The sequence below is a fragment of the Oratosquilla oratoria genome, chromosome 19 (assembly GCF_046742065.1).
Source record: "Oratosquilla oratoria isolate Oo_2021 chromosome 19, ASM4674206v1, whole genome shotgun sequence".
Classification (NCBI taxonomy): domain Eukaryota; kingdom Metazoa; phylum Arthropoda; class Malacostraca; order Stomatopoda; family Squillidae; genus Oratosquilla; species Oratosquilla oratoria.
In genome coordinates, this window is record NC_134795.1 from 7,331,288 (window position 1) to 7,347,140 (window position 15,853).

Below are 15,853 nucleotides of genomic sequence, written 5' to 3' on the forward strand. Positions count from 1 at the left end.
TCTTTTTCTCCCTTACAAGGGAGGTAGCCAAATTCAAAAGGCATAAGTCCACCCCCATTCACCACCCCTCCCTCTCATCTTGGCTCCTCCTATATGATGGGTCATCCCTGTATCTCACCCATTGCCCTGGGTCAGAAGCAATGCAACAAGATACAGCATATCCACAGCAAGGTCACTTCCTTTAATGTCACCCCCCTCTCCGTCCCCTCGTGCAGTAACATTGAAGATGGAGAGAAATCCCTTTGGGCTGTGTCAAAACATCATTCACACATAATTACTCCCCAACTTCCCCCATCCCCCACCCACTCCCTTCCATGTATCACAGTATCATCCATCCACAACCATTCCCCACTCACCCCTATCTTATGCATTCTCCCTTCCTTCCTCAACATACACCCCCCCCTTGTTCAATGCCCCTTTTAGCCCATCCATCCATCTCATCCTCAGCCATCACCTCATGTTCACTCCATCCACCTGTCTTCCACTCATTTTACTAATCTTTCTTCACTCATTCTGTCCATGTTTCTAAAACATCCCAATACTCTTTCAGCAACTCTATCTCCCATGTCCTTTTCCACCCTAGCTCTCCTCCTCATCTCTTCATTTCTCACTCTATCCAACCTGGTAACCCCCACCATACTTCTCAAGACATTTAATCTCACACACATATAAACTCTTCTTCTCCTATGTTCCATGTCTCTACCCCATACAGTGCTGTCTGCACAATCACCCCTTCATACCATCTCTTCTTAGCATCCATTAACAAACGTCTTTCTCGTTACACTTTTTAATCCCCTAAGGCACTTACTTGCTTCTCTCAATCTATAACTTACCTCCACCTCAACTTCTCCCTTTCCAGCCACAAAGTGTACCTACCATCCAAACGGCATGAATTAGCGAGAAATCTGACTCAGGCTGAATAGCTGAGTGAAGTCTTCACAATGCTGCCACCTCAGGTTATACGTATACACTATACACTATTTCGAGAGAGAGAGAGAGAGAGAGAGAGAGAGAAAAGAGAAGAGAAGAGAGAGAGAGAGAGAGAGAAAAGGAAGGAAGAGGGGAGAGCACAGTTTTTATTCCTACAGTAAAAAGTGCACAGCTTCTCATGATTGTTTGTATCAGTGCAATATTTAAAACTACTAGCCTACCCACCCCTGCTTTGCAGGTAACAGCATACAAGTTGGAGAAATAAAAGTATTGGTAAAAAGAAAAAAATATATTTCAGCAAACTCTCCAAATTATTTCATAACTGAAAGAAGGGGCTAAGGGGCAAAAGGACACAATGCTACCAATGTTATATTTACATATGATTATAATACTGGTATCATTATGGATGAATTTAAATAAGTATATATACCACAAAAAGTACTTCCTATGGAGGCACCATCCAAAGTATCTCTGAGAGGGGGAATTCCATAATGCTAAATTGAATCATACCTATTACTGTAAAGTAGCTATCATAATAAATTCATTTGTAATTATGTAAATGTACAGATACCATCCACCTGAAACATCTACAAATTATGGTAAATTACAAATATCTTCAGTAGTCTCATTAATACAATTCTATAGAGCAAGTCATGGCAAGAATTATCTCAACTTATGTAGGCATAATTATTTCACAGTAAATGTATTTTCACAATATTATGAAAAAATTTGCACTTACCACTTATGTTCAAATTTCTTACATTGAGCACCTCTACACAATTCATTATTTCATACCTTTCAAGCTCTTTGGACTGTTTACCAATGCTTCAGTCACATAGTTCCTTAGTTTTTATGTCCACTGCTTAATGATTTCTTCTGATAACATATGAACGCTCTTCCTTTAATCTGAACCAGATCCTGAGCCAGAGCCAGTGTCAGAATCTGAACCTGAATTGGACCCAGATCCTGAACCAGAACCCATTGGTGTTCCACTTCCACTCCTTGAAGAACGACCAGATTTTGCAGAACGCACAGACTTATTGGAACCTGCTGATCTGTGGGAAGCATTCGAATGCATTGAAGTATTGGATCTTCGGGATGCATTTGATCTTGCAGAGGCATTTGATCTTTGGGAAGCATTGGATCTTCTTGAAGCATTAGATTTAACAGATCTGTAATAAAAATTAATGAATACTTTTAATTACACTTTGTTTTACTCATCATCCTCACATTTCAATTAGTCTATGTTTCTACATTATCTTAGACATTACCTTTGTCACCAAGTTTCAGAAATGCAACTACAGTACAACTTCCAAAAACACAAAAATACCAAAAACTAGAGCTACCAACTCAAACAGAATGAGAGTATCACCTTAAAAATTAATTATCAGTGAACTGCTTACTCAAAACACCCATGAATCAAGGAAACATTAATATTAGACCAATTTTGCTCCAGTCACCTCTTCCTTTATACTGGGGACCCAGCACTCTACATAGCAGCTCAACAACACTGCCACCTGGTGTCTGTTCACTGAACCACACAAATTCAATATTGCTGCCATCAGCCAAATGACAACAATGAACACTCCAACAATGCTCAGTCTTTTCTCGCTTTTTCTCCAAAGTATTTATAAGCCAAGGAAACCTATTAACCAGTGAAGATTGTTCACAAACGCTGGGCTGAGGCCTCCCTCTTTGTATTTACCTAGTTGTATTATATGGGAAGGGAGCTATGCTCAGTGACTCATCTTTGTATCTTTCAGCATCAAGTTTGTTCTTAAATTCTTGAATAGTTGTTGTTGTTGTCGTTCCCTAGACTGTCTGTCCGAGCAGTCCCGTCTCCCCAAGGAAGGCCACAGCCGAAACTGGGTTTTCCCACAAATCCTTTATAGAGTGTATGTTGTGTTGTTTGCGTGCATGATTGTGTATAATGCAGTCTTCCATTATGTGTTGTATGGTATGGGGTGAAGTGTTACATCCTGGGCAGCTGTTCACAACACGGTCGTCCAGCCTCTTCTGGTAGCTTAGAAGTGCTGGGTGGTGACCGCATCGCAGTCTGGCCAAGTGGACTCTGTCCTTACGTGGGAGAGAGGATTCAGAAGGGTGGATATCAGGGGGTCTGGCATGCAGCAGTGTGTTGTCTTTCAGTGTGTTAATGGAGCGGTGAGTGATATGATTATGAATATGTTTCCGGAGGCTGGTATTTGGTGGTTGTGGAGGAAGAGAAGAGAGTATCTGTGTGTAATAAAGGTCTTTAGGTGTAGTTTTAATGTTTCTTGGTGTGTGTGGGTGTTCTGCTATGTAGTGTAGCGGGTGTGATGTGTTTGTGGTGGCTGCAGCAAGTGTTTGTGTGCCTCTCATGTCGAGGTGGTCCTTGACTTTGAGGACTTTTGTTTCATGGTGTAAATGGTCTGTAGGTGATGTATTTGTGCAGCCTGTAATTGTTTTTAGGGCTTTGTTTTGTATGATTTGAAGGGTGTTGTGGTGTGTCTCACTGAGATTAGGAGCCCATGCAGGACTCGCATAATTCATCACTGAGCGTATGCATTGTTTGTATATTGTTATATTAGTTTCTTTGTTTTGTCCAAATGTTGTTCCAGTGATTGACTTAAGTGCGTTAAGTCTAGGTGTGCATTTGTTTTTTATGTTTGTGAGGTGTTGTTTGAAAGACATGGATGTATCGTATGTTACACCAAGAATTTTCGGTATGTTTGTGTGTGGTATTAGAGTGTTGTTGATGTAGAGATGAGGTATGTATTTGTGTTCTTTTGTCCAGTTGGTGAGAAGTGTTGCTGTAGATTTGGTTGGAGCTATTTTGAGTCTGTTTGTGATGAACCATGTGTTGAGTGTGTCAAGGTAAGGCTGGATTATTTCTGCAGCTTTGTCTGTGTTACGATGTGTGCATGTGATTGTTATGTCATCTGCGTAGGAAGAGATTTGTATTTCTGAGGTGTCTGGCGTGGGTAAGTCATGCATGTATAGATTAAATAATGTGGGGGATAGAACCGAGCCCTGTGGTACTCCGTTCTTAATGTTTCTGATGTGCGATGATTGGCCATTATATGACACATGAGCATTCCTGCCTGCCAGATAATTGGCCAGCCATCTTTTGGTGTTATTGTGCATGTCTGTGTTATATATTTTATTTGTTAGGTTGTGGCGGGGGATAGCATCAAAAGCTTTACTAATGTCCAAAGTTATAAGAAGTGTTCTGTGGTGGGGCTTATCTGAATTGATGCCATCTAAAATTCTTTGTGTGAGGTTTGTCAGAAGAGTGTTTGTGGAGTGTAGTGGCCTAAAACCGTGTTGTGAGTCAGCAAGGGGAATATATGGTGTGACAAGTTTAAGTATTAGGCGTTCAATGACTTTAGAGGGGGTGCAGAGAAGTGTGATTGGGCGGTGCGATGTTGGGATTGTTGGGTCTTTGTTCGGTTTTGGAATGGTGATTATTTTACCATGCTTCCAGATGTCGGGTATTGTGTTGTGTGAATAGCTGTAGTTTGCAATGTTTGTGAGTGCGTGTATACCTTGTGGTCCAATGTGTTTTAGGTGTATGTTGCTTATGTTATCAGGGCCACAGGCAGATGAGTGCTTGAGACTATGTAATATGAGTTTTGTCTGACTGTCTATGAAGGGTGTATAGTCTGAGTCTGTGGGAAAGTCTTTCTTACGTCGAATGGTGCGTCGGTCGTCAGGGTGAGATGTAAGATGGCTCGTCTGTGCGAAATGACGTATGAGTGCGTTTGCTTGTTGTCTGTTTGAGGGTAGAATATCTGTTGTTGTGATTATTGCTGCGTGAGAGCGTGTAGTGTTAGTGTTGGATAGTGTGATGCTGTTGAGTGTTTTGTACAATTTGCTGGTGTTTGTTTTGTGATCAAGTGTATTGATAAAGTTTTGCCAATTTTGTGTTTTTTGTTCATGTATTTTATTGGCAATCACAGTGTTTAGTGTTTGTATTTGGTCTGCTATGTTTTGAGGGATAGGTGTGGGGGTATCGTGTTTAAGTGTGTCACGTTGTCTGATGAGGCCTTGGATTTCTGGTGTGAAGTTGGGGTTGTGTGATTTTCTGTTGCCTCTAGGGATGTATCTCTTGTCTGCGTTTTGTATGATTGTATTAAAAGCGTGCACAGCATTGTTTATGTTTGTGATTGGTGTACTGTTAAGTGTTTCAAAATGTTGTTCTGTCTCTTCATTAAAGGCTTCCCAGTTAGCTCTCTTGTAATTGGTGTAAGTGTGTCTGTGGCCAGCCGGGGTGCATCTTGTTTTGGTGGTGATGATGATTGGAAGGTGGTCAGAACCAAGGGCTCCGACCACTCTCCATGATGTTGTTGGGGTTAGGCAGGGGGAGCAAAAGGTGATATCAGGAGAGGAGGGAGTGTAGAGGGCTTGGTATGGGATATGTGTATGATTATGCGTGTTGTTCATGATAGTCAATGAGTCGAATTGAGTCTGTATATCAAGCCCTCTGTCTGTGTCAGGGTTGTCGACAAACCAGGCAGACGACTTGGCGTTGAAGTCACCACCCATGATCAGGTTGGGGATTGAGGTTAGTTGGCTGAGTTGAGGTCTGAAGGTGTTTGGAACTGTGGGGGATGATTGGGGGGGAATGTACATGTTAACTATTGTTAGTGTTGAATTGTTGCCTGTGCGGATACGAATGGATTGGGTTTCTGTTGTGTTATCTGTGGTAGGGAGGAGAATTTTGGTTGTGGCACTTGTGTCCACAAAACAGATGGAATGGTGGATCAGGGTGATGAGTCCACCGCCATTGCCGTCAGTCCGGTCTTGTCTGATGGTGGTGTAATTATGAAATGATGGTGTTTTGTGTGAGTGTCTTAATTTTGTTTCTTGTATAATTGCAATGTGTATGTTGTGTTGTTTAAGAAAGTGTTCAAGTTCATGTTTTTTAGTGTTTATACCGTCAATGTTGTGTTGTAATATGTTGATGTTGTGTGTTTTGTATGTGTTGTATGTTGCCGTTTGGGGTTGAGGTTGGGGTGGTAGTGGGGAAGGTGTAGGATCTGGGTCAGAGGGGGGGAAAGGAGAGATCGGGGACAAAGGAAGGGGAGTACTAATCGGGGGTAAGGGCAAAGGGAAATTGTGAGTGGGTAAGGGTGTTGGCTGTGGTTGGGGAGGTGGGATTGGGGTTATTGGAGGGCAGGTAGAACATGTCCAAGTGTTTGTGTATTGGTTTGTGTCAGCAAGTGTTGTACAAGTGAGGTGGGCCCAGTTTTTGCACATATTGCACTGAACTGAGCCCTTTGTCTGTCTGCTCGAAGTAATGGGTTTAGAGCATGTTGGGCATGTGTATTTTGTGGTGGGCCCAGGATTGCTCTCTACATCTCCGGCTAAAAGTAGAAGAAGAGGGGTGATCGCCGGAAAATGACCCCTCAGTGCAGAAAAAACGTAACATTGTGTGTTGGAATAAAAAGGATTGTGGTACTCCCCCAGGTAGGCGTAGCTCCTCCTTGGGGATCGGTGCCATCTGCGTAGAGCTGATGGCCAGGGGTAGATGCTGCTGTTTGGCCCCCAACTCTTGGGGTTGGGGGGTGGTCCCACGACGTAGACGTTGCAGCTCCAGGACCTCTTGAATAGTATTTGCACACACTGTTGCCTAATCCAATCTATTCCAGATATCCATCACTCTGTGTGGGAAGCTATTCTTTTTCAGATCTCTTCTATAACTATCCTTTGAGTTTCTTTTCATGTCCTCTTGTTTTTCTATTGTCCCACTTTAATAAATCATCTCTATCTAGAACTTCCATTCTTTTCATAATTCTGTAGTCAGTAGATCGCCTCTTTCTCTTCTTTGTTCCAAGGTTGGTTGTTCCAATTTGGGCAATCTTTGTATGTCAATTTGGAGTGTGTTGGCACCATCTTCGTCATTCCTCTTTGTATTCTTTCTAATTTCTTTATATTCTTTTAAGTACTGGGTGTCCATAGTGTTGCAGCATACTCCAATCTTGGTCTTATCAGTGTAACTAATATTTTCTTTACCATTTCCTCATCCAAATAGTCAAAAGCCACTTTCATCGACCTTAGTAAATTGAAGGTTTCTCCAACTATTTTGTTGATATGCTTGTCTGGTGACATGTCTGCTGATAATTACTCCTAGGTCCTTTTCCAAGCTTCCTTTTTTGACTTCTTCAGCACCAATGTTGTATTTCCTCGATATTCTATTATTACTTTTGCATTATACTACATTTCTTGATGATAAAGTTTACTTACCACTTTTGACTCCATTTCCAGACTTTATCTTTCTGAAGTGATTCACAATGTCCTCTTTCTGTAGTGATTCACAATCTTCCTCTACTTACATACATACATGCATACATATACCAAGGCTTTTTCCCCCTTACAAGGGAGGTAGCCAAAAAGGAAAAGGCATAAAATCATTTCCACCCGTACTTACTTTCTTTTATTTATTATTTATATTAATATTTTTATTTTATTTCATTTTTTTTTTTTTTTTTTTTTTTTTTTTGCATCTGACCTAGTAATGGACCAAAAGGTCTCCTGTTGGCATACTCTGCCTTTGTAATCCTTTGTAGTATCTTTGCATCATCTGCAAAGAAGTTCATATAACATTCCACACCTTCAGTCGGTAAGTTTTTTTTTCATTCAGTCCTCGGATCCTTTGCCCCACCAGCAGTTTAAATGGTCTTGTTTCTCTTCAAGAGTTCTCTGGCAAATCAGAGTTGCTTACAATATCATTTTGTCCTTGTTGTTGTTCCAGTACCTCGCCACTATCATCTACTTCCTCAGTGTTTTCAGATGTCGATGCAGATGAAGCAAACCCCTCTGAATCTTCATCCACCTCCTCTTAATCACACATGTCCTCCACATTCCTCAATGCCTCCAGAGTGCCAATGGATGATCCACCACAAGTCTGAGGACAATCTGTTTGACCTCTGGGGAAGTTTAGATAATTGGCAAATATGGGCTCTGACAAACACCCCCATGATGAACCAGAACCTGCTTGCCATCCCTGCCAATAAATATGCCTGGACCATGCCATCGCTGATCATCAGTATGCTTAACCACTTCATTACTGGCCAAAATCTCGCGGGCAGCATTAGCTGCCAGACGTACAATGTTTCGTCATAATACTCGCATCATAAAAAATAGTCACCGCTTATATCGATCGTTCTCTCTTTCACCCGTGAATTTTGATAACCATGGAAAATGTGAAGACAGTTTAGAGAGTATGTCATTATGCAGGGGCAACTACAATAAATATAATCAAGACGCCGATATGGCAGCCTCGCGTATCCACTTGCTCCTCATGCCGCCTACGTAGGCGGCACCGTATGGAAGGGGCTAAAGTACACCTCATCGCTGCAACACTATGGACACCTTACACACTCCACTCCCATTCACCACCCATTCATAAACTATTAAAAAGCAAACTGGCAACGATAGAGAGGAAATGGAAAAGAGCTTGGAGACCCTTCCCTTATATCAATTCTTTTCCACTGACGAAGCAGTGGAAGAGATAACAGTGACCATGCATAAAGCCAGTAAGATAAAATTCCATGAGGCTGCAGGAAAAATACCAAAAATAGAATAATGGCAATTTGGAAAATCAAAAATTCATATGAACCACATGTTATGCTTCCACAGCATGGTTCTCAACAATCAGCAAGACACTGCAAATTATACAAAATAAAGCACTAAGAATAATTGGATGTACTAAAACCACTCCAATAGATCACCTGCACAAACTAAAATCCTCTCTATAGAATATCACAAGAAAATGATTGGTATATTGTTCTATGCCAGAACCCTTTACCCCATTTACCCATATCATTATATCACATAGGTTCTATCATCTCAATGGAGGAGGAGGAGGATGAAAAAAAAAAAACTTACTGCTCAAACATATACAACCTCCTACCCATACCACATCAAAACTCCATGCAAAAAATATATTCATTTCTAGATCACTAATCTAGCTCTCCAGGCCAGATTACCAATTTCGATACTAAACCAACACCCCTTAAACAAGAAACAAGAACCATACTGGCATGCTTGTGTTCAGGACACAAAAGGCCTGCCAACTGTATCATACTGCCCTAAATACAATAACCACAAACTAATATCCCTAGACAACACCACCTATGGACCCACACTGTGGATGCTGCCAGTTACCTCAGAACCATGGATCTCCAACAGACTTGTGACAACATACTGATTGACTGATCAGTCTACATACAGATGGTACCCAACTTTCTCCAACAAATATATATATATATATTCCAGTCTTGGATAGATTATGGTTTCTAGGCATTTTTTCATTATCACTTCATCCATATAGTGATCAACACACTTTAATATTCTGCATCAGCATCAGCAGAGTGAGTGAGTGAGTGAGTGAGTGAGTGTGTGTGTGTATATGTGTGTACGGTTTTTCTATAACATACCATGCCATTATTTTTCTTACCTTTCAGACCCAAGTGGTGATCTGGACCTACTTCTTGACCTTGACCTAGATGGAGATCCATATGGCGTACGTGATCTTGACCGAGAGGCAGATGCCCTGGATCTATATGACCGAGAACGTGACCTACAAAATAAAAGGAGCAAAATTTGTCATTTGGTTTTCATAATACACCATGATGGAGGACAGACAGACAGACAGACATACAGACACACACACTCCACCCATTTCCTTCTTTTACAGCACATCAGTGTGTTTGTGTGTATTTACATACATACATATACCAAGGCTTTTTCCCCCTTTCAAGGGAGGTAGCCAAAAAGGGAAAGGCATAAAAACACTCCCACCCATTTCATCCCTAAATACACTCCACACCCCTCCCACCCTCCCTCTCATCTGAGCACCTCCTGGATGACGGGTCATCCCTGCACCTTGCCCACTGCCCTGGGTCAGAAGCAGTGTCGCAAGACACAGCACATCCACAGCAAGGCCGCTTCATTTAATCGGCGACCCCCCCTTGCATATAAGGAGAGGACGGGGAGAAATCCCTTCGGGCTGCGTCAAAATTTACTCACACATACTACCTCACCCCCACCCCCCCGCCCATTCCTCCTCATGCAATCACACATCATCCATATACAACCATTCTCCACTCACCTCTGTCTTCCGTCCTCTCCCTTCCTTCCTCAACAGACATTCCCCTCTTCCCCAAAGCCCCCTTCACCCCATCCATCCACCTCATCCTAGGACGTCCCCTCATGTTCACTCCCTCCACATCTGCCTTCCATACCTCTTTTACTAGTCTTTCTTCACTCATTCTTTCCATGTGTCCAAACCATCCTAATATTCTTTCATCAACCCTATCTCCCAGCTCCTTTTTCACCCCTGTGTATTTACTTAACTGTATTTACCAAACTGCAGCATACAGAAAAGGTGCAACACTATGGTCTTCTCTTTCTCTGCATGAGGGGACAGAGAGGGGGTTGCTGATTAAATGAAGCGGCCTTGCTGTAGATGTACCATGTCTTGCTACAATGCCTATGATCCAGAGCAGTGGGTGCAGTGGGTGGAATACAGGAATGAACTGTCATTCATTAGGAGCTAAGATGAGTGGGAGGAAAGGGTGGCAGATATGAGTGGAATGGGTGGGAGCATGTGTGTACCTTTTGACTTGGATTCCTCCCTTGTAAGGGGGAAAAGCCCATGGTATATAGATGGACAGCTTTAAATTCATGTATGGCTCCAACCTGGGTTGTATCCTTATTTTTCAGTTATCATAATTAGATGTGAATTCATGTATTATTTCAGCCTGGGCTATATCACCTTCTAAGATATTCCAAGTTGGATCCATACATGGATTTGAAGCTGATGATGATGATATGGTTTAACGTCACAAGCTCCCCCCTATCGGAAGGCTAGGACGGTGCTCCTCAGAGGGCTTTGTAGCATGGAATTTAATGAACCATGCCCTTGGTTCAACTTCGCTGGTGGCAGGATTCGAACCGCCATCCCCTCAACCTTCGCCGCAAGTAATGACGCCCTAACCCGCTCAGGTATGATAAACTGGAGAGTAAGGGACAGGACCCCAAGAGAATTGCTCCTTTTATCTATACTGCAATCCTGTAGATACAATTAGGTAAATGCAGATAAACATACTGATGTTCTGTAAAAGGGGGAAATGGGTGGAGTGTAAGTACTTTGATCTACAGAAAGCACTTGACAAGGTACCTCACTATCATCATTTGTGGAAACTGGAGTATGCTAGAGGTTTTAAAGGTAAGCTCTGATTGGATAAAGGATTTCCTGAAAATCCAACAGTAGTAAAGGAAAAGATGTCAAGATGGAGTGTGGTGACTAGCAAAGTACCACATAGCTCAGTGCCTGTGATGTTCATCTATATCTAGAAAGAGTGGGGAGAGTGTAATGGGTGGAAATAGGTATGTGCCTCTGACTTTGCTACCTTCTTAATAATTGGGAAAAAGCTTGAGGTATATAGATAGAATAGACACCATACCAATTGCTAGGACTATCAACCTGCAGTTCGAGTTCATACCAGCATTAAGGGAAGATGGTACAGGCACCCAATTGGTCCCTTTAGGTAAGACCCCCTTCTGGGTGTACCCCTTCTTCTTTATATATATCATACTTTGCTTCAAATCCATGTATGGATACAACTTGAAATAGCTTAGAAGGTGATATAGGCCAGGTTGAAATAATACATGAATTCAAATCTAAATTGAAAAATAAGGGGTGGGAGAAGTGGGTCTTGTAAGCACATATGGGCCTGGTAGTGAGAAGAGTGTAAAGAAAGGCTTTTTGGTTAGATTTAAACGAGTGCATAGAGGATTCAGGGAGAAATGTCAATGTAGTGGTATTAGGATATCTCAATGCTAGGGTAGGATATAAACCAATAGATGGAGTGGTTGGGAAGTGTGGAGTTCCAGGAAAAAAATCATAGTGGAGAGTTGATGGAGATGTGTCTAGAAAGAGAGTTGATAGCAAATAGTGTTTAGGAAGAAAGTCAAGCATAAGTACACATGGGAGAGGGTGGTGGATAAAAGGGTGGTAGATAGGGCTTTAATGACTATATAGTGGTAACCAAGAGATGAGCAGTTTTGGGTGTAGATGTTCTAAGGGAAGAGAGCGGGGGAATATCAGATCATTTTTGGTGGAAGGTGAATATCAGATCATTTTTTGGAGGGTAAGTTGAGAGGGTAGATAGAAAGGCACTGTGGGAGGTTTTGCGGATATACGGGATAGGAGGAAAGCTTCTAGGAGCTGTCAAGAGTTTTTATGAGAGTAGTAAAGCTTGTGTCAGGATTAGAAATGGAGAGAGTGAGTGGTTCGAGGTAAAGGTGGGACTTCATCAAGGATGCGTTATGTCGCCCTGGCTGTTCAACTTATACATGGATGGGGTAGTGCGAGAGGTAAATGCAAGGGTAGTGGGTCAGGGATTGGAGATGGTGAAAGAAAATGGAGAAAAGTGGGAGGTGAGCCAGCTGTTGTTTGTGGACGACACTGCGCTTGTGGCAGGATCGGAGGAGGGATTGAGGAAGTTGGTGACAGAGTTTGGGAGAGTGTGTGATAGAAGAAAGCTGAAGATAAATGTGGGTAAAGGTAAGGTGATGAGATGTACAAGGGGTGAAAGTGGCAGTAGTCTGGAAGTGAGCATTAAGGGAGAGCGACTGGAGGAAGTGGATAGTTTTAGATACTTGGGTGCAAATGTGGCAGGAAAAGGTGGAGTGAAGGTGGAAGTAGAATGTAGACTGAGAGAAGCGAGTAAATGCCTTGGTGGATTAAAAAGTGTAATGAGGAATAGACATTTGGGAATGGATGCTAAGAGGAGACTATATGAAGGAGTGATTGTGCCAACAGCACTGTATTGGGCAGAAGCATGGAACATAAGAGAGGTAGAGAGAAGTTTGAATGTGTTTGAGATGAGGTGCCTGAGAAGTATGACAGGGGTTACTAGGCTGGATAGAGTGAGAAATGAGGAGGTGAGGAGGAGAACAGGGGTGGAAAGGGGGTTGGGAGATAGGGTTGATGAAAGAGTATTGGGATGGTTTGGACACATGGAAAGAATGAGTGAAGAAAGACTAGTAAAAGAGGTATGGAAGGCAGATGTGGAGGGAGTGAACATGAAGGGACGTCCTAGGATGAGGTAGATGGATGGGGTGAAGGGGGCTTTGGGGAAGAGGGGAATGTCTGTTGAGGAAGGACAGGAGAGGACAGAAGACAGGGGTGAATGGAGAATGGTTGTATATGGATGATGTTGTGATGCATGAGGTGGAATGGGTGGGGGGATGGGGGGTGAGGTAGTATGTGTGAGCAAATTTTGACGCAGCCCGAAGGGATTTCTCCCCATCTTCTCCTTTATGCATGGGGGGACGGAGAGGGTGGGTCACCAATTTAATGAAGCGGCCTTGCTGTGGATGTGCTGTGTCTTGCGACACTGCTTCTGACCCAGGGCAGTGGACAAGGTGCAGGGATGACCTGTCATCCAGGAGGTGCTAAGATAAGAGGGAGGGTGGAGGGGTGTGGAGTGTATTCAGGGATGGAATGAGTGGGAATGATTTTATGCCTTTTCCTTTTTGGCTACCTCCCTTGTAAGGGGGAAAAAGCCTTGGTATATGTATGTATGTATGTAAGTTGAGAGTAGAGGATTGATGGAGAAATAGGTAAAGGACAGAAGGTAGGTAAGTGCTTAGAGTAAACTGCTTAAGTGATAAAGACAAGGAGAAATAAAAGAAGCTGAGAGAAGAATGGGAGGGAATGAAGGATAGAGTAGAACTATATGTGGTGGAGGAATGGGAATGTTTCAAGGAGGGAGATCAAGGTGTGCAAAGATGATGTGTAGAGCAAGGAGAATGGGGGGAAATAGAAGGAAGGATAGTGATTGAAGGTTATGGAAGAGAAGAAATAAACACAGATTGGTTACAAAATAGGACACGAGAATCATACGAGCGATACAAAGAAAAGAGAAGTAAAGCATAAAATAAGAGAGGCAAAGAGGAGAGCAAATGTGAAATGGGGTAAGAGCCCGACAAACTTTTGAAAATAATAAAAAGATGTTTCGGAAGGAAATTAAGACAGGAAGGGGAGGCAAATCAAGTAGAGAAGAAAAAGTAAAAGGTTCAGATGGAGAGATGATAATGGGAGAGACAGCAGTAAGGAAGATGGGCAGAGTGTCTTAGGGAGTTGCTAAATGTGAAGGAGGATAGGGAGGGAAAAGTAGTTGCTGTGGAAAGCATTAAGAAAATGAGTGATGAATGAGGAAAATGGAGAAATAAAGATGAGGTGAAAGCAGTTATTAAAATGATGAGAGCAGGTAAGGCACCTGGGTTAGATGGGTGTCATGCAAAGGACCTAAAAAACAAAAAATACTATACATTACCTAGAGCGTGATGCAGACCTGCTCCTTGATTTACTTCTTGACCTGCTCTTGGATCTGCTTCTACTTCTTGATCTACTCCTTGACTGACTTTGAATTTCTGGCTTTGCTCCCTTGCTTCTTGATCTGCTGCGTGATCGTGAACTGGATCTACTACGAGATCGTGAGCGTGATTTGGACTTAGATCTTGAACGTGACCTAGACTTGGACATGGACCTGGAATGGGATCTTGTCTTGGAGCGTGACCTTGACTTGGAACGTGATCTTGAACGTGATTTTGAACGCGACCTTGAACGTGACTTGGAATGTGATCTTGATCTCGATCTCGTTTTTGAGCGTGACCTCGATCTTGACCTTTCACTTCCTGAGCCAGATTTCTGTGAAGCCTTGTCATCCTCATCATCTGACCCCTTGGCACTTCCTATTGGGAGAAAATGTAATCAGAGTGAATAAAGATTCAATGGATACCATTCCTTTCAAATTAACTCTAATGGACAAAAGATATACATGTGCATGAGTGTATATATATGTAACTATGTATGTAGATACATTTATATATACAAACCTACATAACATAGGAAGGGGCAAAAGTAGCCACATGAGGTAAAACAGGCCATTGTCTTTGTTACATACCTAATGTTTGTAAAGAAAATAAAAGACGAATTATACAAAACACATAGCAGTTGGAGGTTTTATTTCCCTGTCTACTGTCATAATTAGGTATCTAACAAAGACAATGGCCAGTTTTACCCCATGAGGCTACTTTTGCCCCTTTCTACAGTATATACATAGCAGCCTTACTGTAGATGGTATTAGTAAGCAACAGGCTTCCTTCAAACATGTATTATCAAAAATAATAGCAGATTCTGCATTGATTAAATTCTGCCTTTGTTTTCAATCCCAGATTAAACTTCACTGTTCAACACTTAATTCTTGAAGTACTCTATCAAAGTACTTTTGGGACCGATTACTTGTCTGGTGACTGAATGTCTGGGAACAAACCATCCAATGAGCACTTATCCAGTGAAAAAAATGTCCTGGAGATTTCAGATGAAAAGCAGCAATGGGTGTTTGAAGATTTATTATGAAGCTTTCATCCCAATTCTGGGATAATTGTGATATGATCAGCACTAATGACACAGTAGAATGAGCATATATATAAAGAGGAAGGAGTACACCTAATAAAGTGTGTGACCCCCAAGAGACCAACTGCCTGGACCATCTTCCCTTAATTCTGGTATGAACCCGAACTGCAGGTCGATAGTCCTAGCAATTGGTATGATGCACAAATCATTACATTGACAATCTAAAATAGGATCTCTTTGTTTTATATATACACTTTCTTATTTTTTGTAATTTATATACCTTTTCCTGTTCAATAATATTTATTCTGTCCCCTAAATCTTTTCTAGAGAGGGTGGCCTAGTGAATATCCATGAAATGTTTTTTAATAACACCTTCTTGTAGGTGCATCATAAATCTTCTATGATGCATATCCAGCAAGGCACTGCCTTACAACCTAATTATATAGGCTTACTTCTTCTCTTTCACTACCATTTTTTCACTCCACCATTCCCTACCCTCCATTCTAT

The 15,853-nt window shown here is 42.0% G+C and overlaps 1 protein-coding gene across 2 annotated transcripts in view; it reads right to left on the minus strand.

Moving 5' to 3' along the window:
• Window positions 1–1,204: 1,204 nt before the first annotated feature.
• Window positions 1,205–15,853, minus strand: part of atms (RNA polymerase II-associated factor 1-like protein antimeros) — a 41,033-nt gene continuing 26,384 nt past the window's right edge. For both annotated transcript variants that reach the window (XM_076202584.1, XM_076202585.1), the window contains 3 exons: window positions 14,265–14,682; window positions 9,374–9,496; window positions 1,205–2,102 (listed from right to left, as the gene is read on the minus strand). In XM_076202584.1, the coding sequence (XP_076058699.1) occupies window positions 1,832–2,102; window positions 9,374–9,496; window positions 14,265–14,682 (812 nt within the window). In that variant the 3' untranslated portion in view covers window positions 1,205–1,831. The remainder of the gene's footprint in view (window positions 2,103–9,373; window positions 9,497–14,264; window positions 14,683–15,853) is intronic.